The following is a 26,003-nucleotide window of genomic DNA, read 5'->3' as shown; positions in this document are numbered from 1 at the left end:
CCAATACTATTTAGAGAAAACAAACTTAAAAATCAAGAATGTAATTAAGTTTTCCTTGGTAAAATTCGTTTAAATTAATGTAATAATAATAATAATAATAATGATAATAATAACATTCAACTTCGAGTCTTAAAAAAAACCCAACAGATCTAGCTCCATTTAGTGATCAATTTAAATATACAATTTCTATGTATCAGTCTAGACATATATTATATAGTATGAATGGTTCTCTATATATCAGTAGATGCGTATATTATTATAGATAGATCCATAGGCCTATATATCTATAACCAGTTACTTTACGTAGTTAACTGAACTAATCGATCCAAACCTAACAGGCTAGTACGTTTTTTAAATTATTTATATTATTATTTATATTTATATACATATAGTGTATATACTGAATGAATGGTTCTCTATATATCAGTAGATGCGTATTATTATCTTATCTTATCTTATATAATACAGCCAAAACTGCCGATGGATGTAAATAAGGAACATCTCTGGTGTGATCTGAAACACGTAGCCTAAAATAAAACTAGCCTAGGTCAAACGCTTAAAGTTACAACAGCGCCCCTATTGTCCTCTACATTATATTAAATAAGGCCTTCTAGTTTTTTTGTTTTTTTTTATTTGAACAAGAAGTCTAGATATTTGAGTTATATAATATTTAAACTATTTGTCATTATAACCAAGTCGACAAGGGCCGAAGGAAGGCCAGGCGGGGCTACAGACCCAAAGACTCTACAATTTAAGAAAGGGGCATCCACAAAAGAGATTATAAAAATATATCCGAATTTCGAATGGGTCAGAAACTTTTAAGTTTTTTTTTTCCTAATGTTTTTTCCCGCATTTTTTACGGTTGGCAAAAATTATGGCGTGATTAAGAAGTGTACACGAGTTAGACACGTACGCAAGTAGCTATGTTCGGAATAAGTAAATAGATTTACGACAGTGTGTCTACCCTCCACAAACTCAAATATATCTTCTTATCTTATATAATACAGACGTTACTTCAAAAAAAAAAAAAAAAAAAAAAAAAAAAAAGAAGAGGATTACGTCCTACGCGTCATGTATTTAGTCATGCATATATGCATAATGTATTAACCAATGACTTAAATTCTGCCAAGTCACTGGTTTTCCTGGCTAGCTCAGGCAACACATTCCATGCTCTAATAGCACTAGGGAGGGAAAGTATGATGATTCGAGCCATGGTATATACATATACAATTTTTAAAAATAAAATATGCATATTTAATATTTTTTTAAAAGGAAGTTGAAGTGAGATTAAATTTACATGTCCTTGTCATTTTCTTTCTTCTAAAATATAGCATGCAATTATATATATGTGACGGTATACGCACCGGTATATATGTGTGTGTGTCTGTGTATAAGTATTTTAATTCAGAAATGGATCATATCAGGGTCCTCTATAAAATCGTGCCCCATGGCTCGAATCATCATACTTTCCCTCCCTGACGATTTCTAAACTTTATCTTAAAATGTGACCGCTCAGTACAAGAAAACATTAAGAAACTAGAACAGACCACCGGCGTAGCCAGGATTTTTTTCCCCCCGGGCCAAGATATATAATATATATACCACCGAAGCAAAAGCCACCTTAACCTGCGATATTTGTGGACGGGAGTGTCTCTCCAAAATAGGGCTCCACAGCCACACGAGGAAGTGTGCGAGATGAACCATAGTCGTTCTACGACTGAAGGAGGCCAACAATATATTTATATAATACTGTGTGTGTGCGTGTGTGTGTACATAATTAATGTGTATGTACATAATTAATCTTTATTACATCCTGACCCTTCATTTTTTTCCGAAGACGTTTATTGTACCCTAGAATTATAGGTTCTTCCTGGAGTTAATGGAAAATTTGTAGACTCCCCGCTCTTGCCAGCAAGGGGGTCTGAGGGAGCACTGTGAGCTCCTTCGGCGGAGTTCGGGGCGGAGCCCCGCCGTCAAGCACTATTTCCTGTATTGGAAGCCGACAAAATTCATATTCAGAGGTATCTACAGTGCATTATCCTGCTATTTAAAACTGTTTTAAAAACCTAACTTGCTATTCTTACTTACTTAGATAATCCACGACGTTCGGCGCATTGGGCGCAAACTGCTTCCACAAAACCTGTCACTGGCAGTATCGGAAGTCTCTAGTCCCACCTGCTTTGAGGACCTCAATGAAAGTGTGGCGCCAAGTTGTACTAGGGCGTCCCTGTTTGCGCTTACCTCGTAATGGCCTCCATGTCATCGCAACTCTTATTTTTTTTATGTGTAATTCATTTTGTTGGAGAACATGTCCAGCAAACCTCATGTCTCTGTAAGGGATTTTAAACTCAAAACCATCTGGAGGGGTTTTAAACCTATAAAAAAAAGGCCCTCTGGAGGGGGGGGGGGTTAAACTCAAAAACCTTCTTGGCTTAGATAAGCCTACTTGCTTTTTTTTATATATTGACGAGATATTTTTATAGCTTCAAACCCCACTGAAGATAAATTTAAACTCAAAACCCCTTTGGCTACGCTCATAGATTTTTGAGTGTGTAATTTGCATTTTTTAAATTGAAGAGATGGTTTTTAGCTGCAAACCCCTCTGAAGGCGTTGAAAAAAAAAACACAAAACCCCTTTGGCTACGCTCATAGAATCTGGTGACGGATTTATGGATAGTCTTATAATGAAGAGGGAGTTTTATCGTAAATGTTGGAGGGGGTTTTGATATCAAAATCTTTCTAGCTATGCTCTTGGAACTTGATGATAGTCGTTAGCATTGCTTTTTTGTTTTATTTTGTTCAATAGAAAAGGAGGATTTAGCTGCAAACCCCCCTGGTAGGAGGTTTTAAACTCAAAATCTCGTTTGCTGCGCTGGGGAAAGTGACGGTTTAGTGATAAAATCTCACCTAAAATAATCAAAATCAAAGAAAAAAAAATCCGTCCAAAAATTCCACCCCTCCCCGCGGGGGGGGGGGGGGATCTAATTTCCGGGGGAGGGGTATACCCTCCTCCCGTATAAGCCCTTGGAACAGACACAAAATAGAGCTGTGAGATTCGTGACAAACGAGTATTCACATTTGATTTTAGTAGGCCTAATACCTTTAGGAAAATCATTAATTAACAATCATTATAAAAAGCTGAACCATAATCTTTAAATACAAAAAAAGCGAAACCTAATAAAATACACAGAAAGACACAGAGCATAGACTTATATATAATATATAAGTCTATGGACACAGAGATAAACTTAAGGCAAATTCCTTGCTCCGTATGGCGACACCAATTTCAACCATATGTCTATGGGTAGGACAAATTTGTACAAATACTCTTTTTTTTCCCTAGTGCTATTATAGCATTGATTGGGTTGCATGAGTCACATAGGACATAGGGATACGCATCTTCTTTTTTGAAGTAACACCTGTATTTTGTAAGAGTTACTAAGAGAAGATAAGAAAAGCCCAAAGGTTAGCAACCTTTAACCTTTGACCTTGTTGTTTCCGGAAGTGATAAAAAATTTGCTAACAAGGTGGGAGAATTCGGATTTAAAATTTCGATTATCTAATTAGAGTCTATAGAAAGGATCTTCGTCTAGAACTAGAGAATCTAGATCTAGATCAAGCTAAATATGACTATTGCCCAAATAAAAATGCTGCTTGCAATGGAGATCTAGATCTATATAGTTTGTTGTTTTCAGGTACTTTCTAAAGTTATACTAGTTAAAGTTAAAAGTTATACTAGTAAAATAGACAATAGTTGAATAGTGTTATAATCAATAGTAATAGTCTCAATACTCAATAGATAGACTGAATAGTGATTATAGTTATAGTGACATAGTCGTCATAGTCATAGTCTGATAAGTCTGATAGTCAATGACAGTACCGTTCAATAGTCTTAAATTATTTTAATAAATAGTAGACTAGATGATAGACCATTAGTCTAGTGTCTAGTGACAGTCTAGTCAAGTCTAGTGACATTAGTCATAGTCATTAGTGATTAGACTTAGTCATTATGATTAGATCTAGAATCTAGATATAGATCTAGATCAAGATAGAATCTAGAATTATTCTACTAGATTTTACTAGTATTTGGTACAAAAACACTTTTGGTTGTAACAGTATGAGACAATGAGTAGATCTAGAATCTTGATGTAATAAAATAAATATTAGATTATCAATATTCATATTGCCTTGTAATAAGTTTTAACTTGTCTACTTTAGAATCTCTAGAGATTATATTTTTAATTTTAACTATTTGAAGTAACGTCTGTACTCTGTTACACTCTGTATTAAGACTTAATAAAATTTTAAGTTTTATTAACTAATTAAGTTTAAGTTATAATTATAAGTTATTATAATATAAATATAAGATCTAGAGTTAGAGAGTTAGGTAGTAATCATAAATCATAGTTTATGATATTCAAACACCTAGACCTAACTATCAATGGCTATAGGACTATTATTGACTATAAGTATAGGCCAAAAAATTCAGTTTGACTTTTGACAGTGTATAAAAAATGAAGTATCAAAATCTTCCTTAGTTTAATAGTTTAATGTGTTTTTATTTAATTCAAACAAATTTTGTCACACATTATGATTATTTGATTCCAAACACCAAAATTTATTTCAAACAGTCTCTAGACTCTATATTTTGGCATCAATAAACTCAGATATTGATTAAATTTTTAAATATAATTACATTTTAAGATCCCTAGGCCTAGCCCCTCACATTAAATCATTAAGATGTTTTCAAATTATGCATAAATTTTAGTGTTTTTCTGTTTATTCATTTAATAAATTTCTAAAACAGATGATCTTTTGACACTACAATTTAGGATGGCAATTCTTGCCTAAATAGCTGAATCCTCTATATTCTCTCTATATATAAATTTAGATCTATCAGTAGGTCTAGATTTAGGCAATTAACTTCATTCAATGTATCAAGCTCACTCCAAACATTTGCCCATTTATTTTCTATAAAAAAAACAACAAACAAACAAAAGATCATTAACATTGATGTCCAAAACTGGCTGTTTGAAATATATTTTGGTAACTAAATCGTAATTTAATACAAACACCCTATTAAATTTTTTGTATGGAATCAATAACTTGGCTTACGAATCAAATAAGTCAGCTTCAAAAACAGAATAAATGTTGGCGGGCTCATTAGCATTGACTTAGCCAACCAAAAAATATAGTCTTAACCCTAGGAAGAGGTAAAGTCATCCTGGTAACATAGGAAAAAACTTACTAATTTTCTTACATAAAAAATATATAATATAATTATAAATTAATAATACTAATACACAATAATGATAGAAGCTTGACATTTGGAACACTTATACTCCATTATATGATTTCTAATTTGCTTCATCTCAAATGCAGCTAACATTCATTCACAGTTAATCCAATTGTTTGTTAATTGACTTCAAACATTTTTCTAGAATGCCATTTGGTAGAAACTTATAATATTTATTTATTATATAATGTAGCTAACACCTTAACAGCATTCTCTCCACTAGGTTTCATTTTCATTTATTAAATACTTCATATCATCAATGACAATTGCTTATTGTCTTGTGCCACAGGTCGCTGCATCATAGGGTTGCTTAATTTAATATCATCAGGAGGAGCCCAAACTTGCCTTAATAAGCTGATTTTCTCTTATATTTTCTGTACCTAAGTATAGAAAAAAAAAGATTTCAATACTACTCTATGACAGAAATATTTATTTTGATACTATACTCATAGATTGTTATATGATAGTTATAATTTTTAAACTTACCCATTTCGAAAAATAGAGTAATTTGGCATCATTTATAACTGATAATAGCATGTTGGGGTAATTTTTTTTAAATTTTGGAGGACTAAATTAAAAAATTACAAAATAACAAACTTTAAGCATAAATCTAGACCTAAATACAATAAAAAAAATAATGAGCTTGCTTAAAAGGGATTGTAATTATGTAAAATCATTCTTACTTATGACCTTACTGTAAATTTTCTAAATAAACACGTCTTGGTCTTTCATTTGTTGATAATGTGGTATCATTCAAAAGCTTAGGAATCCTCCTTTAAGATTATCACAAGGGTTTTTAAAAAATGAAGCAAATGTAAAAAAAAAAAAAAAAAATCAATCAACTAACACCATGGGTTTGGAAGTCTAGCCATGCTGTTTCAAAAAATAGCAGCTAATCTATCAGTTTATAGGTCAGTAGGGTTAGGATGTCTAAGTACCTAGACCTATAAATGAATAAAGTTGAGTATACTTTAACACTAGCACAGTTAAGTGTATAGATCTAGATCTAAAGTCTACTGTCACTACTACAGCCTACAGACTTTACAGAGTTGTCAAGTACAGTATCAGTAGACTGAGTACAGTTGTGAGTAGACACTACTCTAAGACATGAAGTAGATCTAGATCTAGACTATACTATTCTAGATCTAGTAATTCTAGGAATTCCAGCTACCCGTCGCCTCAGCGTGGCCCTCCGGTGGAAACGTCTAGTGGGTGGAGACTAGATAGGCTAAGTACGAGTAGTGAACCAGGCCCGGCCGGGCTTCCTTGGGTGAGCTTTTGTTTTTTTTTTCTCTCACTCGGGGTTGGGATGGAAAAAACTCCCGGAACCTAGTCCAAAAAGTCTGCCACGCCGTTCCACATGGGGGCCGTCATCAGTGTCCCGTTGGCTGCAGTGGCGGTCCCTGCACAAAACAGTATAGGAATATGAGACAAGCTCCCCGCAGTTAGCACTGTCCTCTGCCACTTATAGCGAGTGGACCGGGGACGGAGCGCTGTGTACAGGGCCCAGTCAACCGATTTGACTGCCTACCATTGGGTGCCCTCAGACAGGACAGGGGTGAAGAGCCCCATGTCCAGGCCTGGTGGTTGGATAAAAGCCTTTCTAAACATCAACGGGACCATGGCACCTTCGGCGCTGACGCCATACTGGACTTCATTGAAGATCTAGTACAGTGTAGTGTTACAAGGAGGCACTGTGGCTGAGTGGTAAAGCGCTTGGGGTCCGGGATTTTAATTTCAGGATCTCTGGTCCACCCAGCTCTAATGAGTACCTGACATTAGTTGGGGAAAAGTAAAGGCGGTTGGTCGTTGTGCTGGCCACATGTAACCGTAGGCCTTGAATCAAATGAACTTTACATCATCTGCCCTATAGACCACAAGGTCTGAAGGGTGAACTTTACTTTTTTTTTACTATTCTAGTCTAAGTGCATACACTCTACTCTGAGTAGTCTTTAGATTCTAGAATATTATAAATCTTATTATTTTCTACATCAAATGTCAGGTACAATAATAGTTGGAGAGACTTGCTGAGCATCTAGCTGCCTGGAGGAAGCTGGTTGGTGGCTTATGTCCTAGATGGAACCACAGACTGAGACGGGATGACCCTGATAGAGTTGAAACTTTACCATCCACTAAAAATAAAACATAATACCTTGGGTTCTATATATACAAACACATCAGATTTAAAAAATTTCACGTTGACTTAACAAATATCTCATCAATTTTTTTTTTCAGTTTGCTAATTATTCAGATGAAATCAAAAGTCATAGCCTAAGATGACAGAGACTCCACAAAATTCTTCCACTGTCCCAAGCAAGATACTTCATGTGTACACCCCATTCTCTGCTCGGCGGCGCACTCCGGGAACAGCACCTTATTCACAGAGGCAGAAGAATAGGAAATTGACAGGTTGGTGAACTTTAATAAGAAATCTTTTATATCTACTCATTTGACTTGCAGTTATAATTGAATTCTAAAGCGTGATTTAAAAAATTTAATATGTCTTTCATATTGTAATAAAAAATATTTAAAAAAAAAAGCTTTATTTGTTACAGCTCCTTCAAATGAAAGTTTTGAATCTGTGGAGATCTTTGACTATTCAGGTATTTTATTTTTTCAAATAGACATTGCAAAAGTAGAGTTACCAACCCACTTGCAGACCTGCCTACCGTTACGCAAAATGCGTATTCGTTACGCAAAATCTCCCAAAAATGACCGTCAGTACGCAAATACGCATTGAACCCGTCGCGTTACGCTTTTCGTATCCTTTTTTCCCCCCTCTCTTGACTAGCTTACGAGCGGTCACGGAGGTCACGCTAAGCCGTTTTGTTTTGTTGGCCGGGGGGGGGGGGGGGACAGAAAAGGTGGGGGAACACATTGTGTCCAGATTCTTAAAAGCAATTAGATTTAGTCTAGAAATGAAGAACACGAGAGTGAGGGAGTGGCGGGTTGGTACCGTCAGTTAGCTGATACACCAACGTGACTTTTTTTTTTTGTAAGTTCATTAGTAGAAATTAATTATGTTTAATCACTGATTCCCGTATTCATTTGTATAGAAAAAAATCTCGAAGTGCTATCGATTCAAAACACATTGAGTGACATTGTAGATATCTAATCTAGATCTGGATTCTAGATCTAGAATCTAGATAACATGTTATACAGGAATAGATCTAGCTAGACATTACGACATTACGATTGATGATTACGTTATGTCATGAGTCTCTACATTACTCTACAATCTAGATCCAATTTAGTTGCAGTATGATTTAGATTGACTAGATCTAGATCGATAACATCTACTACCATCTAGTCTAGATCTAGACTAGATTAAATTCTTAGTCAGTATAGAATAGATCAAGGATGAAGGTAGGCTTACGAAAATTTGGAGTAGACCTACGTTTGTAGCGGATTCACGGCATCGGTAACACTCTTGAGTCCAGATCTAGAGTAGATTATATTCATTATATAGACATAGATCCAAATCTAGTCTAGATATCATCTCTATTGTCGTATTGATTTAGATTGTAGATCTAATCATGACATCTAGATCTAATATTATATATATAGGGGCCTATATATGACAAAATAGTGGTTCGCGTAAGTGTTACGCATTCTGGTGCCAAAATACGCATTTTGACCATCAGCGTTACGCATTTGGACTTTTTTTGGTAGGCAGGTCTGCACTTGTTAATAAAATAATACTTGCATGTTTAAGCTTTGTTTGAATGATTGGCTATTAGTTTTAAAGAAAAGACCCTCAGGAAAAGATAACAATTATTTTAAAAAAACATTTAAATGCTAGATGCAAGTCATCAACCTATCTTTTTTTAAAAAGGTATTTAAATAACAATTTTTTTTTTACCCCTGAGCACTTTTGGATCTAAAGATAATGTCTAATTTAAATAAAAATATACCAGCTTATAATTGTTCATGTTTCTATCTAACTAAGTGCTAATAAAATGTTCACATTTATGTTTAGCAGAAAAATCTCAGTCAGTGTTTTACCATGTTCCCATCTGTAGTATTTTAAGTTTCAATTTCACTGTCTGGTATGGCAGTCGGAACATTAAAATGCAGAAACTCATAAATGCTGCTAGCAAACTGATTGGTAACAAACTAACTCCATTCTGACAACTGTTCAAGAAAAACATTTGTAAAAAAACTAAATAGATTTTAAAAATAAAATAACATCCCCCCTGGGTCAGGATTTTGAGATTTTACCACCACTAAGGAGATACAAGATATTGTTTACAAAAAGAGTCACACCTACTAATTTTTTCCTCTGGAAATAGAATCATTGAATTGAATTGATCTATCTGGTGTAAACATTTCACATGGGATGTTTGAGAACATATATTATATTTTGTTTCTGTAGTTAAAATGTTTTTGTTTTTTTATAGAACAAATAGTAACACAAAACTTTTTTAAACTGAAAATGTTTCAAAACTGTCATAAGCAGAAATCAATAATTTTTAGCTTTATTACTTGAAACCACTGCACCAAGTAATGACAGGATACATTCAGTTCAAACTAGAATAGTTTTTTACCTGATATTTACAACTCACTCTATCTATCTGTCTGCCTATGATAGGATCATAGTGTACAGAGAAAGCAAAAACCATAAAATAGAGCTAAACAAAAACAATGTAAAAAATATTAATCACACAAATTTATTATTGTCTAGATCTATAAAAAATTGAATTACAAGACTGATCCATACTAATTGAAACAATTACATTTCGTATAAGCTTTTTTTTTTTTTTTTTTTTTTTTTTTTTTTTTTTTTTTTTTTTAAGTTTTTTTCCTCTCTTGTAGGATTGCTGAAAAAGACATGGAGACTCTACAGCCTGTCACCTTTGTACAACTTTAAAGTTAATGCCCAATCTTTTAAAAAGTATGCTAGATCTTTAGATGCTTCATTGACAGAGGTAAGATGGTTTAATTGTGCAATCTCGCATTCAGTTTAGACTTGTCTCTCTCAACACTGAACACGAAAAAAAACTGTCTCTCTGCATGTAAAAAATGTTATATATTTTTTTCTGATTTGCCTTCACCAATCATGCTAATTTATTCTGAGTTTTATAGCAGTAGGTCACTGTAGTTGACCAGTTACAAGAGTTATTCGCCACAATAATTTTATTTATAGGTTTAAGGTTGTAATTTGTTATGCAATTAGTGCTGGTAGTAGACAGATCTATACTAGAGTCATCTTTTTTTTTTTTTATGCAATGTCTGTATTTTATAAGAAGAATCAAAAGGTATATAGAGTTTTGTTTTGACCATTTTACCACCAAATAAATTAATTTTTATTTTCAACATAACTTTACATTGGGAGATTAAATAATTTTTATATGTATGTTTTCAAGCGTTCTAATAAAATGAAAAAAATAAATAAAAAAAGATACTATTCCTCAGATTTAATAAAGCATGGTGGTCTCCCTATGTATTTAAAGTCTCATATTCACGTCCCATATCATGTATAGTAAGATAGTTATTTACAAAAGTAAAAATGGATTCAATACATTGAAAATATTGCATGAAAAAAAATTATATAAAATCATTCAGGCAATCATAATTAAAGCAGTTTTATTCAATTTTTTTTTCCTTTTTTTTTTTTTTTTTGACAAATTCTAAAATCTATTTAATTTTACTATTCCACATTTTGTAACATCAGTGGATATTTAAAATTCAGTAACTCTTGTTGTATTTATTAAAGCTTGCATGTGACCAGCACACTGACCATCACTTTCAGTTTTCCCCAACAATTGTTCATGATAACAGTGTGAACTTTTGAGAGATGTCTAAAAATTCTTATCATAGTGTTACGATCTTCTCTATCAGGCCTTCTGCAAACACTGCTACACAGCACATCTAACACAAGAACTTGACAACAAGAGTTTCAATAAACAAGGTGGCGGTTTATTTACAATTACATCAACAGCCATTAAACACTATTGGCTACACTAACTTCAAATGCTTTGCTACACTACAGAACTACCGAACTAATCAATACAAGTCTCTCTAGCTCGTACAGCTACATTTTCGAGGACTCACTTTGTAGCACACAGTCCTTACTACTTGCTGTCCTGGACTCTACTGTCTTTTCTTTCACACTGTCTCTTGACCATGAAGGCTTTCTGTCACATGACCATAATACTGGTCATATTTGCGTGAACTAGCAGTACTGTCCCTTGTCTATCGACAGCCGATGACCTGTGTGATTGGCCTGAGTTGTGTGTATCAGTAGGCAGCACACACATTAACCCTTTCAGTCTGCCACTGGACTTACAACAATAGTTTGAATTCTTTCTTGGGATCTTCACTTCAAAAGTCAACTAAATCTACCTACTTTTGAACCACCTTACCCCCATTTTATCATGGTAAAAAGTACCTCTATCAGACATTGCCATCTATAGGGCAGATGATAAAAGTTCATTTCTTTAAATGTCACATGGACAGCACTAAATCCAACCACTTTTACTTTTGCCAACTAATGTCTGTTACCCATTACATTTGAGTGGATTCAAGGGGCCATCTTACAAGTGCCATAATTCAAAATCCGACTCTTCCATTAGATTCGAGCCCTAGACGTCTATGTTTGGAAGTTGTACTTTACCACTCAGCCACCACGCACTCCCATTTCATCTTATACTAATTGAAATTCTAAACTTTGTTAGAAAACTCTTATTTTTCCTTAGGACAAATGTAGCTTTGCAAGTTCTAATGGAGGCTCAGAAAGAAGCTCATTCACTGTCTACAAAGGACTGAAATTTAATGCAGGCAAGTGCTTTTAAGTTAAAAATCATCAATATTAAAGCTAATCCTTGATACTCTGATGTTTACAGATTGGAATGGTGTCAGATTATCAAAACCTCAGATTACCATGGTTACCTGTACTTCAAAGAATTTAGCCACGGTCATACCTCTTTTATAATCTCCCATTTTTTCAGGAAGAGATAATGTTTTATGCTTGCCGTCATGTAACATGTAACAAAAATGTGAACACCAAAAAAATACATCAGGTAAACTGTCTGATAGTAATCACAGAATGACTATCAAGTGTATGTCACCACTTAACACAGCATATGAGAAGGACTCAGACTTGCTTGTCAAAACATGCTTGTGCCGCTGAAACATATATTATCTCACTTTTTGCGCCGCCTGGGATTACTGATTGGTTTGGATTTTAAAAAAGTGTCGGGCTATCAAGGGTCAACTGTACTTGACCAGTTTCAGACATTCTTTCAGATAGGAAGATTATTAGTCCCAACCCAAACCTCCTACGGTTGATGACAGGGGGTAGGGCTCGGTGGGGTTTTTTGACGACAGCCTGGAGCATATACGACCAGGTGGCCATCTGTGGCTATGTTTATGTGGCTCTTCAAATAACAAGCTTTAATTGCCTTTCTCTGACTAAGATCAGATGTAGTTGGGTAGATGCCCAATAACCCATCATTGTTGAAAGCTTTTGGTCCTCTTTAGACCTTGTTTTTGGGGGGCTGTGATGGATGATTTTTTTTTTTAAATATTATTTCACTTGAATAATTAACCATCTGAAAAGTTCAATTTTTGAAAGAAACAATGAATAAAAAGTTTTTTAAAATGTGATTTATAGATATGCAATTTTTATGTAGATTGGAAAGGCATTTGAAAAAATACAACTATATGTGTATATCTAACTAACATATACTTCTTAAATACTAAGAAAGATGTTCTTGTTGATAGCTTTCAAATATTATGTAAAAAATTCTTATTTTTGAATATCTAATATATATAAATGATTTTAAGGTGTATTTGTATGTCCCACATAGAAATAAAAACCATTTCACAGATCTTGATAAAACCTGGCATAAATGTTCCTTACATCATGGTGGAGACTGTAATGTATGTTTAATGTCCCTCCAACAACCTTGTGACCCTAAAAATAAAAAAAAAATTCCTTAATGTTATCTTTATTAAAGAATGAAACTTTTTAACAAATTGGGTAAACCTGCATTCGCAGTATTTTATATTTGATATAAATATGTCAGCAAAATGGGCAAACCCATGTTTAAACTCTACTTTTATTTATGTAGCAAAATTCTAAAAAATTTGATAGAAACATACGCCATGTCCGACATACTTCTAACTCTAGGTAACTAAATTAAGGCCCTCAGGCCGTAGATCATATCCGGCTAGTATATAATAATAAATATCTTGTAACTTTGTTGTAATAGATGACCCAGAAGCAGTACAGATCCAAGTGACAGAGAAAAGAAATGGTGGAGGTATGTGCTACTCAGTTACTGTCTTGGTTTCTCTGTTTTTCTTAGCTTTGTGTGACTCAGTTTAAAAACTTTTTTGAGCTACTGAAATCAAATCTTTTGCTGTGGGCATACTGTTATGGCACAATTGGTAATTTGTTTCGGAAATAGGGGAAGTTTTGACTTGGAGACAATGACGTGACTAGTAAAAACAAGACGAGGTTTTAGGAGGAGATAGCAGAATATCATCTGATGTAAACAGACTACTTTCCAGATGGCTTGGAGATAAGAAGCTTGTTATGAGAGTTAGCTGACATTCTACAGTTCCCTTCATTACTATTAAACTTCTTGTTCGACATTCTTTATCAACATCGATTAGCTTAAATTGATTGTTCGGCCTTTTCCTTGGGTTATTGGATTTAGTTGAGTGTAACCTCCTTTTGGTTTTTCTACATTAGACACAGCGGAAACGCCTAACAATACCATATCTGAGGTTAACATGTTCATGACATCAGTTTGGAATGTTACCAAATTATTGGAATGGTCACTCAGTACCTTTCTCATTGGTTGCGTTAGAAACGTGTACAAGTTAATGCCTTCAAGTCTGCTATTATAATATAAAGTAAAAATATTTCCTTGGTAATAATCAAAACCTTTTCTTCTGTTCACATCAAGGGTCAACCATTGTACTGAATGCACTGATGTTTTGTGTTGACATTGGTGACCACCCGGTGCCTGCGGCTCATAAAGCCCACTTCACATATTATCCGGTCATCATGATCACAGGAAACAAACTGCGTTCTAATGTTGTACTGAACTGGCTGGAGGTAAGCTACACTTCTGTTTCGTAAAAGTTCCCCTTTCAGACCTTGACATCTATAGGGCAGATGTTGTTAAGGTCATCTGTTTCTTTGGCTGTCATGTTGCCAGCACAATGACCAACTGCCTTTACTTTCCCCAACTAAAGTCAGACACCCATTAGAGTTGGATGGACTCAAAAGCGCCCTATAAATCCTGAAAATCAAAATCCCAGTCGTCACCAAGATTCGAACCCAGGACCTATTTATAATTTATGTGTAAACACATCTTTTTTAATTGTTTGTATTTACTTTCATATTAAATATTCACTTATAAAAACCAGGACGGGGCAGGGGTGAGATAAAGGGAAAACAGAAAGGGGGAGGCGGAGGGATGTTGAAAGCTGGGGGCAAAGGCAAATGGAGGTTTAACAAGTGGGGGTGTCCAGACAGGGAGGGCAAGAGTGATGGTTGCATAAAGGTGCATCCCTTCGAAACTAATCTTCATAGAAGGCCTCCACACAGACCTTTGACATCTGTGGGCAGACAGACCTGTGACATGGCAACAAACTATTGGTCTCCGCTGCCCACAGGTTGGGACGTTGCATTTCAGTGTTTATGCCTTCTATGAAGATATGGTCTTGATCCCTTTGAGGTTGAGGTTAAGTGCTTGGAGAAGAGGTTGCTAGGTGGGGTACACTTAGTTTGTGATTGAGGCTTTAATGAGACAGTGGGGGTTGGAAGATTAGGCTGGAGACGAGGGAATGTAAAGGTCAAGTACAAGTGCTTGACATTAAGTAAGAATTTCTCTAACCACTTGGATGCTGAATGATTTATAGACTTGAACAAACTATTTATTAATGGAGAAAAAGGAGTTGATGCTTTTGCCACAAAGACAACCAAAAAAAAAATCAAATGCATGGAATTAGTCACTTAGAATATAAATTATTTTCAAGTCGTATATAAAGTCTTTTTTTTTTTTAAAGGTTGTTATCAACTGGCTCTATCTGTCTGGTACATATTTTCAACTTGCTAAATCTCCCTTTTCCCATTCTGGAATCAAGTTGAAACTTTGCACAACTATTGATTGTTCCTAGCAAATTGTGAATCAGTCCAAAAAAAAATTAATCAATTAGTTAATGAATTAGTAGTAATTAATTAATTTTGTTTAATATTGAAAATAGAAAATAAATCTTACAGTACTGAGATATTTGGCTGTAAATGTGAAGCTTTGCTTTTTTTTTTAAAAAGTATTTTTTATATATTGCTTGTTACTTCAGTTACTGAAGCAGTTGTGTAGTACAATTATAGTCACCATAAGCATCTTTTGGAAATCTTCTTTAGAATTTTAGTTTTAAAATGAAGTGAATATGTCATGCCAGTTAGTATTCAATTGTGTTTTGGGGATGTATTTTAACATAATTTTACTTTTTCTGTAGCGCCATTTCGATTGTCATACCAGTCCATTGACATTCTCCAATAATGACCTGAGGTGGATTTTGGCGTGCTGCTCCACTCGAGATGCTGGTTGGTCATCTTTTCAATGATTTAGTTTTTGTTTTTAAGTCATACATTTAAGGTCAGTTACTGAAACTGTTTGATTAATTGTATGTTACATTATTCCAAATAGTGTTTTGTTTTGTTTGTGCAGGCCATAAAGCAGCGCCAGTTCTGCTGCAGTATTCCTTACAGAATGTATGTGAAGGTATCAAAACTATTGACTGCAGGTTTGAGTCTACATTTTGTAGAGAGCTCTGGCAGAGGTGTGTGTTTTTTGTATATATTCCTTTCATTTGAATAGGATTTTGTTCTAAATTTTTTCTTATCATTTGAGTTCTTACCGTCTCTATAATTTTGTTAAAAATTTTAATTAACTAAAACATTGATTAATTTTAGGCTTATTACAAGCCTTAACATATAAGTGCTTGATTCAAATCTATTTCAAATTTCCTGATATTTCTCATGGAGTCAGCCATTTTCGATGGTTAATAGAGAAATTTCACAACATTTCGTTAGTTATTTTTTAGATTCTGATGTGTTTGTTCTATGCAGAGAAAAAAGCAGATTAACAGATATATGCATTTTAATGAAATTCCAGCAGGTTCATGGGCTGGCGGAGTTAAGCTGAAATTTTTGTTTTTGAATTTCAAAAGTTATTTGAATCTTTGCCATTACATATAAAAAGAACTTAGACAATGTGTAATGCTTTCTGATTGTGATCAGGCAAATGTGCACTGTGCACAAATTATTAGCAGTAAAAGAAATAAACAGGTCTCCTCTCTTGTGTAACTTATTGAAAGTTAGTCACTTTATTAAAAGTTAGTCACTTTATTTTAAAAGTATATTTGTTGTTCCTGGTTAGGATACAGAACACATCACTGAGTTCACTGACAACTCTTAAAGAAGACGATGTGGAAACATTTGTTGGAGCCTTAGAGAGTCACCTGGAATACACCATGCACATTGTGTTTAGTGTAAGTACCACAACATGTAGGTCATACTCTGTCAATACATCTTGTCCATGTTTAGAGTGCTGGGATGTTATACTCTGTCAATACACCTTGTCCATGTTTAGAGTGCTGGGATGTTATACTCTGTCAATACATCTTGTCCATGTTTAGAGTGCTGGGATGTTATACTCTGTCAATACATCTTGTCCATGTTTAGAATGCTGGGATGTTATACTCTGTCAATACACCTTGTCCATGTTTAGAGTGCTGGGATGTTATACTCTGTCAATACACCTTGTCCATGTTTAGAGTGCTGGGATGTTATACTCTGTCAATACATCTTGTCCATGTTTAGAGTGCTGGGATGTTATACTCTGTCAATACATCTTGTCCATGTTTAGAATGCTGGGATGTTATACTCTGTCAATACACCTTGTCCATGTTTAGAGTGCTGGGATGTTGTACTCTGTCAATACACCTTGTCCATGTTTAGAGTGCTGGGATGTTGCACTCTGTCAATACACCTTGTCCATGTTTAGAGTGCTGGGATGTTGTACTCTGTCAATACATCTTGTCCATGTTTAGAATGCTGGGATGTTGCACTCTGTCAATACACCTTGTCCAAGTTTAGAATGCTGGGATGTTGCACTCTGTCAATATGTCTTGTCCATGTTTAGAATGCTGGGATGTTGTACTCTGTCAATATGTCTTGTCCATGTTTAGAATGCTGGGATGTTGCACTCTGTCAATACGCCTTGTCCATGTTTAGAATGCTGGGATGTTGTACTCTGTCAATATGTCTTGTCCATGTTTAAAATGCTGTGATATTGTACTCTGTCAATACACCTTGTCCGTGTTTAGTGTACATATAATTCACTTGAAGTCATGACCACTCAGCTCAGTCACCCCACACCATTTACATGTTTCAAGTTTGAAGAAATTTATATCGTAACTCATAGGATAGTGTATAAGTTGTTATTTTTTAAATTTATTTTCTTGTTTCTATACTTTAGAAGCTGACTCTCTCAGAAGTGGGGACTCCAATAGCTTATGTATCTAGTCAAGGCAAAATCAAGGTAAGTTGTATAAAGTGTAGGTAAATATTGAAGTAAAGTGTTATTAACAAGACCTGAAACTATAGAGTTGTTGGCAGTCAATTTGAAGAGTATCCATTGCAACTGCCAACTATGTTGAGGGTTTAATGTTATCAGATCCGCAACTACTTCTGTAATCCCCTCGCATGTTGTAGTCAAGGACCAGGTGTTATGTACACTGTTGAAACCATGTGTGGTTTCAAATGATTCATAAACCACTTTGCTACCTCATTGAGGAGGGATCCAGTGTAAATCATGATGGGTTCCTGGAATATTAAATTGACACTGAATTCAAGCTGAATTGAGTTTACTAAGTGCCTAAAGGGGGCTTTGAAAATTGCCAATTAACCCTTTATGCAATGGTTCAGAACAGAGAGAGGACTAAGAAGGCTGAGATGACATTGAAGGTATACCAAAACACTTTTATATCATATTCTAAATAACAAAAGCCTTGATTGAAATTAAAGTTCTAAATTGTAAGAGGCACTTCTCAATGACTTTTCTTTGTTCCCTATTGTTAAATGCATGACTCTTCTATGACTTTGTCCCCTGTTGTTAAATGCATGACTCTTCTATGTCTTTGTTCCCTATTGTTAAATGCATGACTCTTCTATGTCTTTGTTCCCTATTGTGAAATGCATGACTCTTCTATGTCTTTGTCCCCTATTGTTAAATGCATGACTCTTCTATGACTTTGTCCACTATTGTTAAATGCATGACTCTTCTATGTCTTTGTCCCCTATTGTTAAATGCATGACTCTTCTATGTCTTTGTTCCCTATTGTTAAATGCATGACTCTTCTATGTCTTTGTTCCCTATTGTGAAATGCATGACTCTTCTATGACTTTGTTCCCTATTGTTTAATGCATGACTCTTCTATGTCTTTGTCCCCTATTGTTAAATGCATGACTCTTCTATGATTTTGTCCCCTATTGTTAAATGCATGACTCTTCTATGTCTTTGTTCCCTATTGTTAAATGCATGACTCTTCTATGTCTTTGTTCCCTATTGTTAAATGCATGACTCTTCTATGTCTTTGTCCCCTATTGTTAAATGCATGACTCTTCTATGTCTTTGTCCCCTATTGTTAAATGCATGACTCTTCTATGATTTTGTCCCCTATTGTTAAATGCATGACTCTTCTATGTCTTTGTTCCCTATTGTGAAATGCATGACTCTTCTATGTCTTTGTTCCCTATTGTGAAATGCATGACTCTTCTATGACTTTGTTCCCTATTGTTAAATGCATGACTCTTCTATGTCTTTGTCCCCTATTGTTAAATGCATGACTCTTCTATGATTTTGTCCCCTATTGTGAAATGCATGACTCTTCTATGACTTTGTTCCCTATTGTTAAATGCATGACTCTTCTATGTCTTTGTCCCCTATTGTTAAATGCATGACTCTTCTATGATTTTGTCCCCTATTGTTAAATGCATGACTCTTCTATGTCTTTGTTCCCTATTGTTAAATGCATGACTCTTCTATGTCTTTGTTCCCTATTGTTAAATGCATGACTCTTCTATGTCTTTGTTCCCTATTGTTAAATGCATGACTCTTCTATGATTTTGTCCCCTATTGTTAAATGCATGACTCTTCTATGATTTTGTCCCCTATTGTTAAATGCATGACTCTTCTATGTCTTTGTTCCCTATTGTTAAATGCATGACTCTTCTATGTCTTTGTTCCCTATTGTTAAATGCATGACTCTTCTATGTCTTTGTCCCCTATTGTTAAATGCATGACTCTTCTATGATTTTGTCCCCTATTGTTAAATGCATGACTCTTCTATGTCTTTGTTCCCTATTGTGAAATGCATGACTCTTCTATGTCTTTGTTCCCTATTGTGAAATGCATGACTCTTCTATGACTTTGTTCCCTATTGTTAAATGCATGACTCTTCTATGTCTTTGTCCCCTATTGTTAAATGCATGACTCTTCTATGATTTTGTCCCCTATTGTGAAATGCATGACTCTTCTATGACTTTGTTCCCTATTGTTAAATGCATGACTCTTCTATGTCTTTGTCCCCTATTGTTAAATGCATGACTCTTCTATGATTTTGTCCCCTATTGTTAAATGCATGACTCTTCTATGTCTTTGTTCCCTATTGTTAAATGCATGACTCTTCTATGTCTTTGTTCCCTATTGTTAAATGCATGACTCTTCTATGTCTTTGTTCCCTATTGTTAAATGCATGACTCTTCTATGTCTTTGTTCCCTATTGTTAAATGCATGACTCTTCTATGTCTTTGTTCCCTATTGTTAAATGCATGACTCTTCTATGTCTTTGTTTCCTATTGTTAAATGCATGACTCTTCTATGTCTTTGTCCCCTATTGTTAAATGCATGACTCTTCTATGTCTTTGTTCCCTATTGTTAAATGCATGACTCTTCTATGTCTTTGTTCCCTATTGTTAAATGCATGACTCTTCTATGTCTTTGTCCCCTATTGTTAAATGCATGACTCTTCTATGATTTTGTCCCCTATTGTTAAATGCATGACTCTTCTATGTCTTTGTTCCCTATTGTGAAATGCATGACTCTTCTATGTCTTTGTTCCCTATTGTTAAATGCATGACTCTTCTATGTATTTGTTCCCTATTGTGAAATGCATGACTCTTCTATGTCTTTGTCCCCTATTGTGAAATGCATGACTCTTCTATGTCTTTGTCCCCTATTGTTAAATGCATGACTCTTCTATGACTTTGTTCCCTATTGTTAAATGCATGACTCTTCTATGTCTTTGTCCCCTATTGTTAAATGCATGACTCTTCTATGATTTTGTCCCCTATTGTTAAATGCATGACTCTTCTATGTCTTTGTTCCCTATTGTTAAATGCATGACTCTTCTATGTCTTTGTTCCCTATTGTTAAATGCATGACTCTTTTATGTCTTTGTTCCCTATTGTTAAATGCATGACTCTTCTATGTCTTTGTCCCCTATTGTTAAATGCATGACTCTTCTATGTCTTTGTTCCCTATTGTGAAATGCATGACTCTTCTATGTCTTTGTTCCCTATTGTTAAATGCATGACTCTTCTATGTCTTTGTTCCCTATTGTTAAATGCATGACTCTTCTATGTCTTTGTTCCCTATTGTTAAATGCATGACTCTTCTATGTCTTTGTCCCCTATTGTTAAATGCATGACTCTTCTATGTCTTTGTTCCCTATTGTGAAATGCATGACTCTTCTATGTCTTTGTTCCCTATTGTTAAATGCATGACTCTTCTATGACTTTGTTCCCTATTGTTAAATGCATGACTCTTCTATGTCTTTGTCCCCTATTGTTAAATGCATGACTCTTCTATGATTTTGTCCCCTATTGTGAAATGCATGACTCTTCTATGACTTTGTTCCCTATTGTTAAATGCATGACTCTTCTATGTCTTTGTCCCCTATTGTTAAATGCATGACTCTTCTATGATTTTGTCCCCTATTGTTAAATGCATGACTTTTCTATGTCTTTGTTCCCTATTGTTAAATGCATGACTCTTCTATGTCTTTGTTCCCTATTGTTAAATGCATGACTCTTCTATGTCTTTGTTCCCTATTGTTAAATGCATGACTCTTCTATGATTTTGTCCCCTATTGTTAAATGCATGACTCTTCTATGTCTTTGTTCCCTATTGTTAAATGCATGACTCTTCTATGTCTTTGTTCCCTATTGTGAAATGCATGACTCTTCTATGACTTTGTTCCCTATTGTTAAATGCATGACTCTTCTATGTCTTTGTCCCCTATTGTTAAATGCATGACTCTTCTATGATTTTGTCCCCTATTGTTAAATGCATGACTCTTCTATGTCTTTGTTCCCTATTGTTAAATGCATGACTCTTCTATGTCTTTGTTCCCTATTGTTAAATGCATGACTCTTCTATGTCTTTGTTCCCTATTGTTAAATGCATGACTCTTCTATGTCTTTGTCCCCTATTGTTAAATGCATGACTCTTCTATGATTTTGTCCCCTATTGTTAAATGCATGACTCTTCTATGTCTTTGTTCCCTATTGTGAAATGCATGACTCTTCTATGTCTTTGTTCCCTATTGTTAAATGCATGACTCTTCTATGTCTTTGTTCCTTATTGTGAAATGCATGACTCTTCTATGTCTTTGTCCCCTATTGTTAAATGCATGACTCTTCTATGACTTTGTCCCCTATTGTTAAATGCATGACTCTTCTATGACTTTGTCCCCTATTGTTAAATGCATGACCCTTCTATGACTTTGTCCCCTATTGTTAAATGCATGACTCTTCTATGTCTTTGTCCCCTATTGTTAAATGCATGACTCTTCTATGACTTTGTCCCCTATTGTTAAATGCATGACTCTTCTATGACTTTGTCCCCTATTGTTAAATGCATGACTCTTCTATGACTTTGTCCCCTATTGTTAAATGCATGACTCTTCTATGACTTTGTCCCCTGTTGTTAAATGCATGACTCTTCTATGACTTTGTCACCTGTTGTTATATGTCACCTGTTTTTAGATTTGATTTATTACTATTGCAGTCTTATGATAAGTCAAACTTTGATGTCTGTATATTCAATTTAATGTAACAGATGTAGAATTTTATTATTTCCCTTTTTTTTTCTTCAGCTCTTCCAATCAGAAGATATTTATTTGCCTTTACATCTGGTCAGCTCCATTGCTAATGATAAGTTGACCCAGTTTAGTTTGACACAGACAAAGCCAGTCCTCAACACATCAGGATGATATTGTGGGACATGTCAGTAGCATCTAATATTGTATGGATAGTCTACCTTTGTTGGCCTATGTAGTCATGGAAGTTGTCAAACATTTGAACTGAATGGAATTTCCTTTTTAAAAACAAAATGGGAAGTGTACCTCTCAGAATAGTATGAATATTTCCAACAGGAAGATAAATACTATAATGTAGGTTTGGATGTGATTTTATTTCTAGATAATCTTAATGCCTATAAAGTGTTTAGAATGGAATAGAAACTAGAAACAGACTTTCAAATTATTTTCATTCAGCTAGAAACTGTGTCTTGGTACTTTGTTGTTGTTACTTCTATCAGACACTATCTGCAAAGATTATCTGCCACTTTTACACTATCACTAGATAGACCTTTGTTGTCACAATACTTAACATTTTAGTGACGCAAGCAAAACTTTTCTAAGATTTCCTTGTTATCCTATGGGCCATGGTATTCTGTTGGCCATGGTATCATATGATAGGCCGTTAAGACTTATTTCTTTTTAAAACAAAGCAAAAGTTGCATTTTATTTGTACAAATGTAAAATAAAATAATATTTTTTTTATATCAATGTGTAAAAAAACAACAAACATGAACACTTTAGAAAACAATTTTCTGTTTTTTTAATTTATACTTTAAAGCATACTGTTATATACATAATTATTTTAATTTATATGTTTCTCTCTTGTTTTTATGTGTGTATGATTATTTATGTATATATAATAAATGTCATTGGTTTGGTTATAGAATTGTTCCTGGTTGACTGACTGTGTGTTGTGTTTCATAGAAGTATTTTGAATTATAAATAGTTGTTACATTTGTAATTTGTTACAATCTGGAGCAGACGACAAGATGGAGTGATGGGATGTTTCTGTGGTATATTGTATGTGCGTGTGTGTTTCTGGGTGTGGCTTATTTGTAATTTGTTACAATCTGGAGCAGACGACAAGATGGAGTGATGGGATGTTTCTGTGGTATATTGTATGTGTGTCTGTTTTTTGGGTGTGGCACATTTGTAATTTGTTACAATCTGGAGCAGACGACAAGATGGAGTGATGGGATGTTTCTGTGGTATATTGTATGTGTGTGTTTTTTTGGGTGTGGCAGTAATTTTCTACAAAAACAAAGCACAAAATACCTGCTGCTTGATTTGTTAGGACAAGTTTATGACTTAAAAATATTTAGCTCTCTTTAAGCTGTAGAAAAATTCTCAGTGTCAATGAATTCCCTGGTGGAAACAGTCTTTAGAGAAACTTTTTACCAGACAGAGTTGATAAAAGCTTTGTAAAAAGAAGTGAAAAAAATAGCTGGATCCTTCCTTTAGTAGGGCTACCTGGTACAAACTCATAAGTGTGCATATTGTGTTTTGTTTGTCTTGTGTATGCGTGGTATGTTTTGTACTGTAAATATATATATATATATATATCCTCCACTCTAAACACACACACAAACAGGTCCTCACACCTTTAGTTTTTTTCAGCAACTCAAGACCTCCCCTTATAACAGCTATACTCGTGTGGCTGTTTATATTTTCTTCCAGAGCTTGATGCAGTGTAGTGACACTAGTAGCCCACATGTCATTAATGTCTACACTAATAAACAGCGGGGATGTCATGTCAGACACATAAATGACACTCTACGGTCGTTTCAAACAGAGAACTTTAAAAAAAAAAAAAGGTCATTCACCCCAGAAGCAAACTTGCACCAGGACTTCAAGACTGGTTCATTAACTCTTTTTCTCCGTAATTATTTAGCACATCCTTGTGAAATCAACGTTGGTATCGTCATTTAGGAGAAAAAGAGTTAAGTAAGAGTGTCATGTTGTTGCACGAAAAACAATTTACGTAAGAATAAGAGAACGTTGGGATATTACGTAATACAAAAAAAAAGCACGTTTTTTTGCCCCCCCCCCACTTATAACTAATCGTAACAACCCCCACCCCTCCCTCCGTCGACGAACATAACAAGAAAATTCTTATCTTACAAAAGACTTTTAAATTATCATTGCCCCAAACTACAAATTTTCATCGTGGTATCTATAGAAATGAAGGGAATTGACACGACTTGTAGTTGGCGCTTCGATGACGTATTCAGTTTGTTTGTTTTTCCCCACCAATCTTGTACATTTATATCGGACAGAGACCAATCGTGACAGAAGTCCTGAACACTGACCTGCAACGTCTCAACCTGCGGGCAGCGTTAACCAATAGCGCGTTTCCACGTCACAGGTCTGTGAGACGATGCAATGAGCTATTGGTCTCCACTGCCCACTTTTTGTGACGTTGCAGGTCAGTGTTCAGGCCTTCTGTCACGAACGGTCTCGGTCAGGCGGCCGCCGAATAACCCCATCGGAAAACCCGTGGTGTTGAGTGTTATTTTTTCCTTTTATATTGATTGAAAACCCGTGGTTGATAACTTTCAAATTGTTATTGAACAACAAACACATGAAAGTAACAAACTCGTCTAGTTCTTTGTAATACCAATCTGCAGGACTTTATGCACTACTAAGTTTCTATCTCAAAAAACTATAGTCTCACAGGCCTAGACGTTCAGCTGTCGATCTGTAGTCCTGACCTCACGTTACCCCCCCCCCCCCCCCCCCGGCTAGGTGACCCATTCCACCATTGGGCAGTTACAGGACTGGGACGCTCATACTCCACGACGAACACACGCACGCCGCAATCCTTCCTAAACGCTGAGGTTAGTGAAAGTCGGACCGGCGAAAGACAAAGGGACCACTGTATCTATTAATAATAATTAAAATATATAAAGAGCTGTAAATACACTGCAGGCGCTGTGATAACGTGACAGACATAAACTCGAGACTTTAAATGACAAAATAAATATCAACAATATTTGCTTTTTTTTTTTAAATTTTTTTTTTGCTACGTAACAAATCTTCATATCCCCCTCCCCCTTGTAACACATTGTATACTCCCCCCCCCTTTTTTTTTAAAAGCCGTTACATAATATGCGAACGTTGCCTAACTTAACGGACATTCAATAACTTTATTGACAAATAAGAAAAAAAAATGAGCAAGCCCCCTACCTTCACATTCTCACTCACACACCGTGACCTCCGTGACCCCATATTGAAGGTGTCTTACACACACACATAGTGTAAGTGACCCTAAAGATGGTCAGCACTTTTCTCCCCTCTTGCGCATTGCGAATCTCTCTCCGGTTCCGACTTACATACCGTAGTGTGACCAAAAAAAAAACAACTTTCTAAAAAGATGATAATGACTTGTATGGTTTATTGGAACCCAAGACATGTTTCTCAATCGATGAAAGGGCGTGAACCCCCATTCTCCAAGTTCACAAATCTAAGACATTAATATATACCAGCTAGTCCTTGCGGCGAGAACGAAGGGATCCTTTAAATACAGTGGCAGCTAATT

General features: G+C 35.1%; 1 protein-coding gene across 4 annotated transcripts; it reads left to right on the top strand.

Moving 5' to 3' along the window:
- The first annotated feature begins 29 nt into the window (after nucleotides 1-29).
- LOC106069632 (centromere protein L-like) lies at nucleotides 30-23,351 on the top strand. Of its 4 annotated transcripts, none has more exons than XM_056035221.1 (12): nucleotides 30-58; nucleotides 7,532-7,705; nucleotides 7,852-7,899; nucleotides 10,112-10,224; nucleotides 11,995-12,076; nucleotides 13,513-13,563; nucleotides 14,215-14,366; nucleotides 15,776-15,863; nucleotides 15,988-16,099; nucleotides 16,699-16,810; nucleotides 17,800-17,862; nucleotides 22,481-23,351. In XM_056035221.1, the coding sequence occupies exons 2-12, from the start codon at nucleotides 7,573-7,575 to the stop codon at nucleotides 22,595-22,597; spliced, it is 1,071 nt and encodes a 356-aa protein (XP_055891196.1). In that variant the 5' UTR covers nucleotides 30-58; nucleotides 7,532-7,572; the 3' UTR covers nucleotides 22,598-23,351. The 4 variants fall into 4 exon arrangements, with proteins under 4 accessions (XP_055891196.1, XP_055891195.1, XP_055891197.1 ...); XM_056035220.1 differs by lacking the exon at nucleotides 30-58 and adding an exon at nucleotides 211-342; XM_056035222.1 differs by lacking the exon at nucleotides 30-58 and adding an exon at nucleotides 3,510-3,527.
- The last annotated feature ends 2,652 nt before the right edge of the window (nucleotides 23,352-26,003 follow it).

This window comes from Biomphalaria glabrata, chromosome 7 (genome assembly GCF_947242115.1).
Source record: "Biomphalaria glabrata chromosome 7, xgBioGlab47.1, whole genome shotgun sequence".
NCBI lineage: Eukaryota > Metazoa > Mollusca > Gastropoda > Planorbidae > Biomphalaria > Biomphalaria glabrata.
The sequence above is the reverse complement of the archived record's forward strand: the minus strand, read 5'-3'. Positions and strand labels throughout refer to the sequence as shown.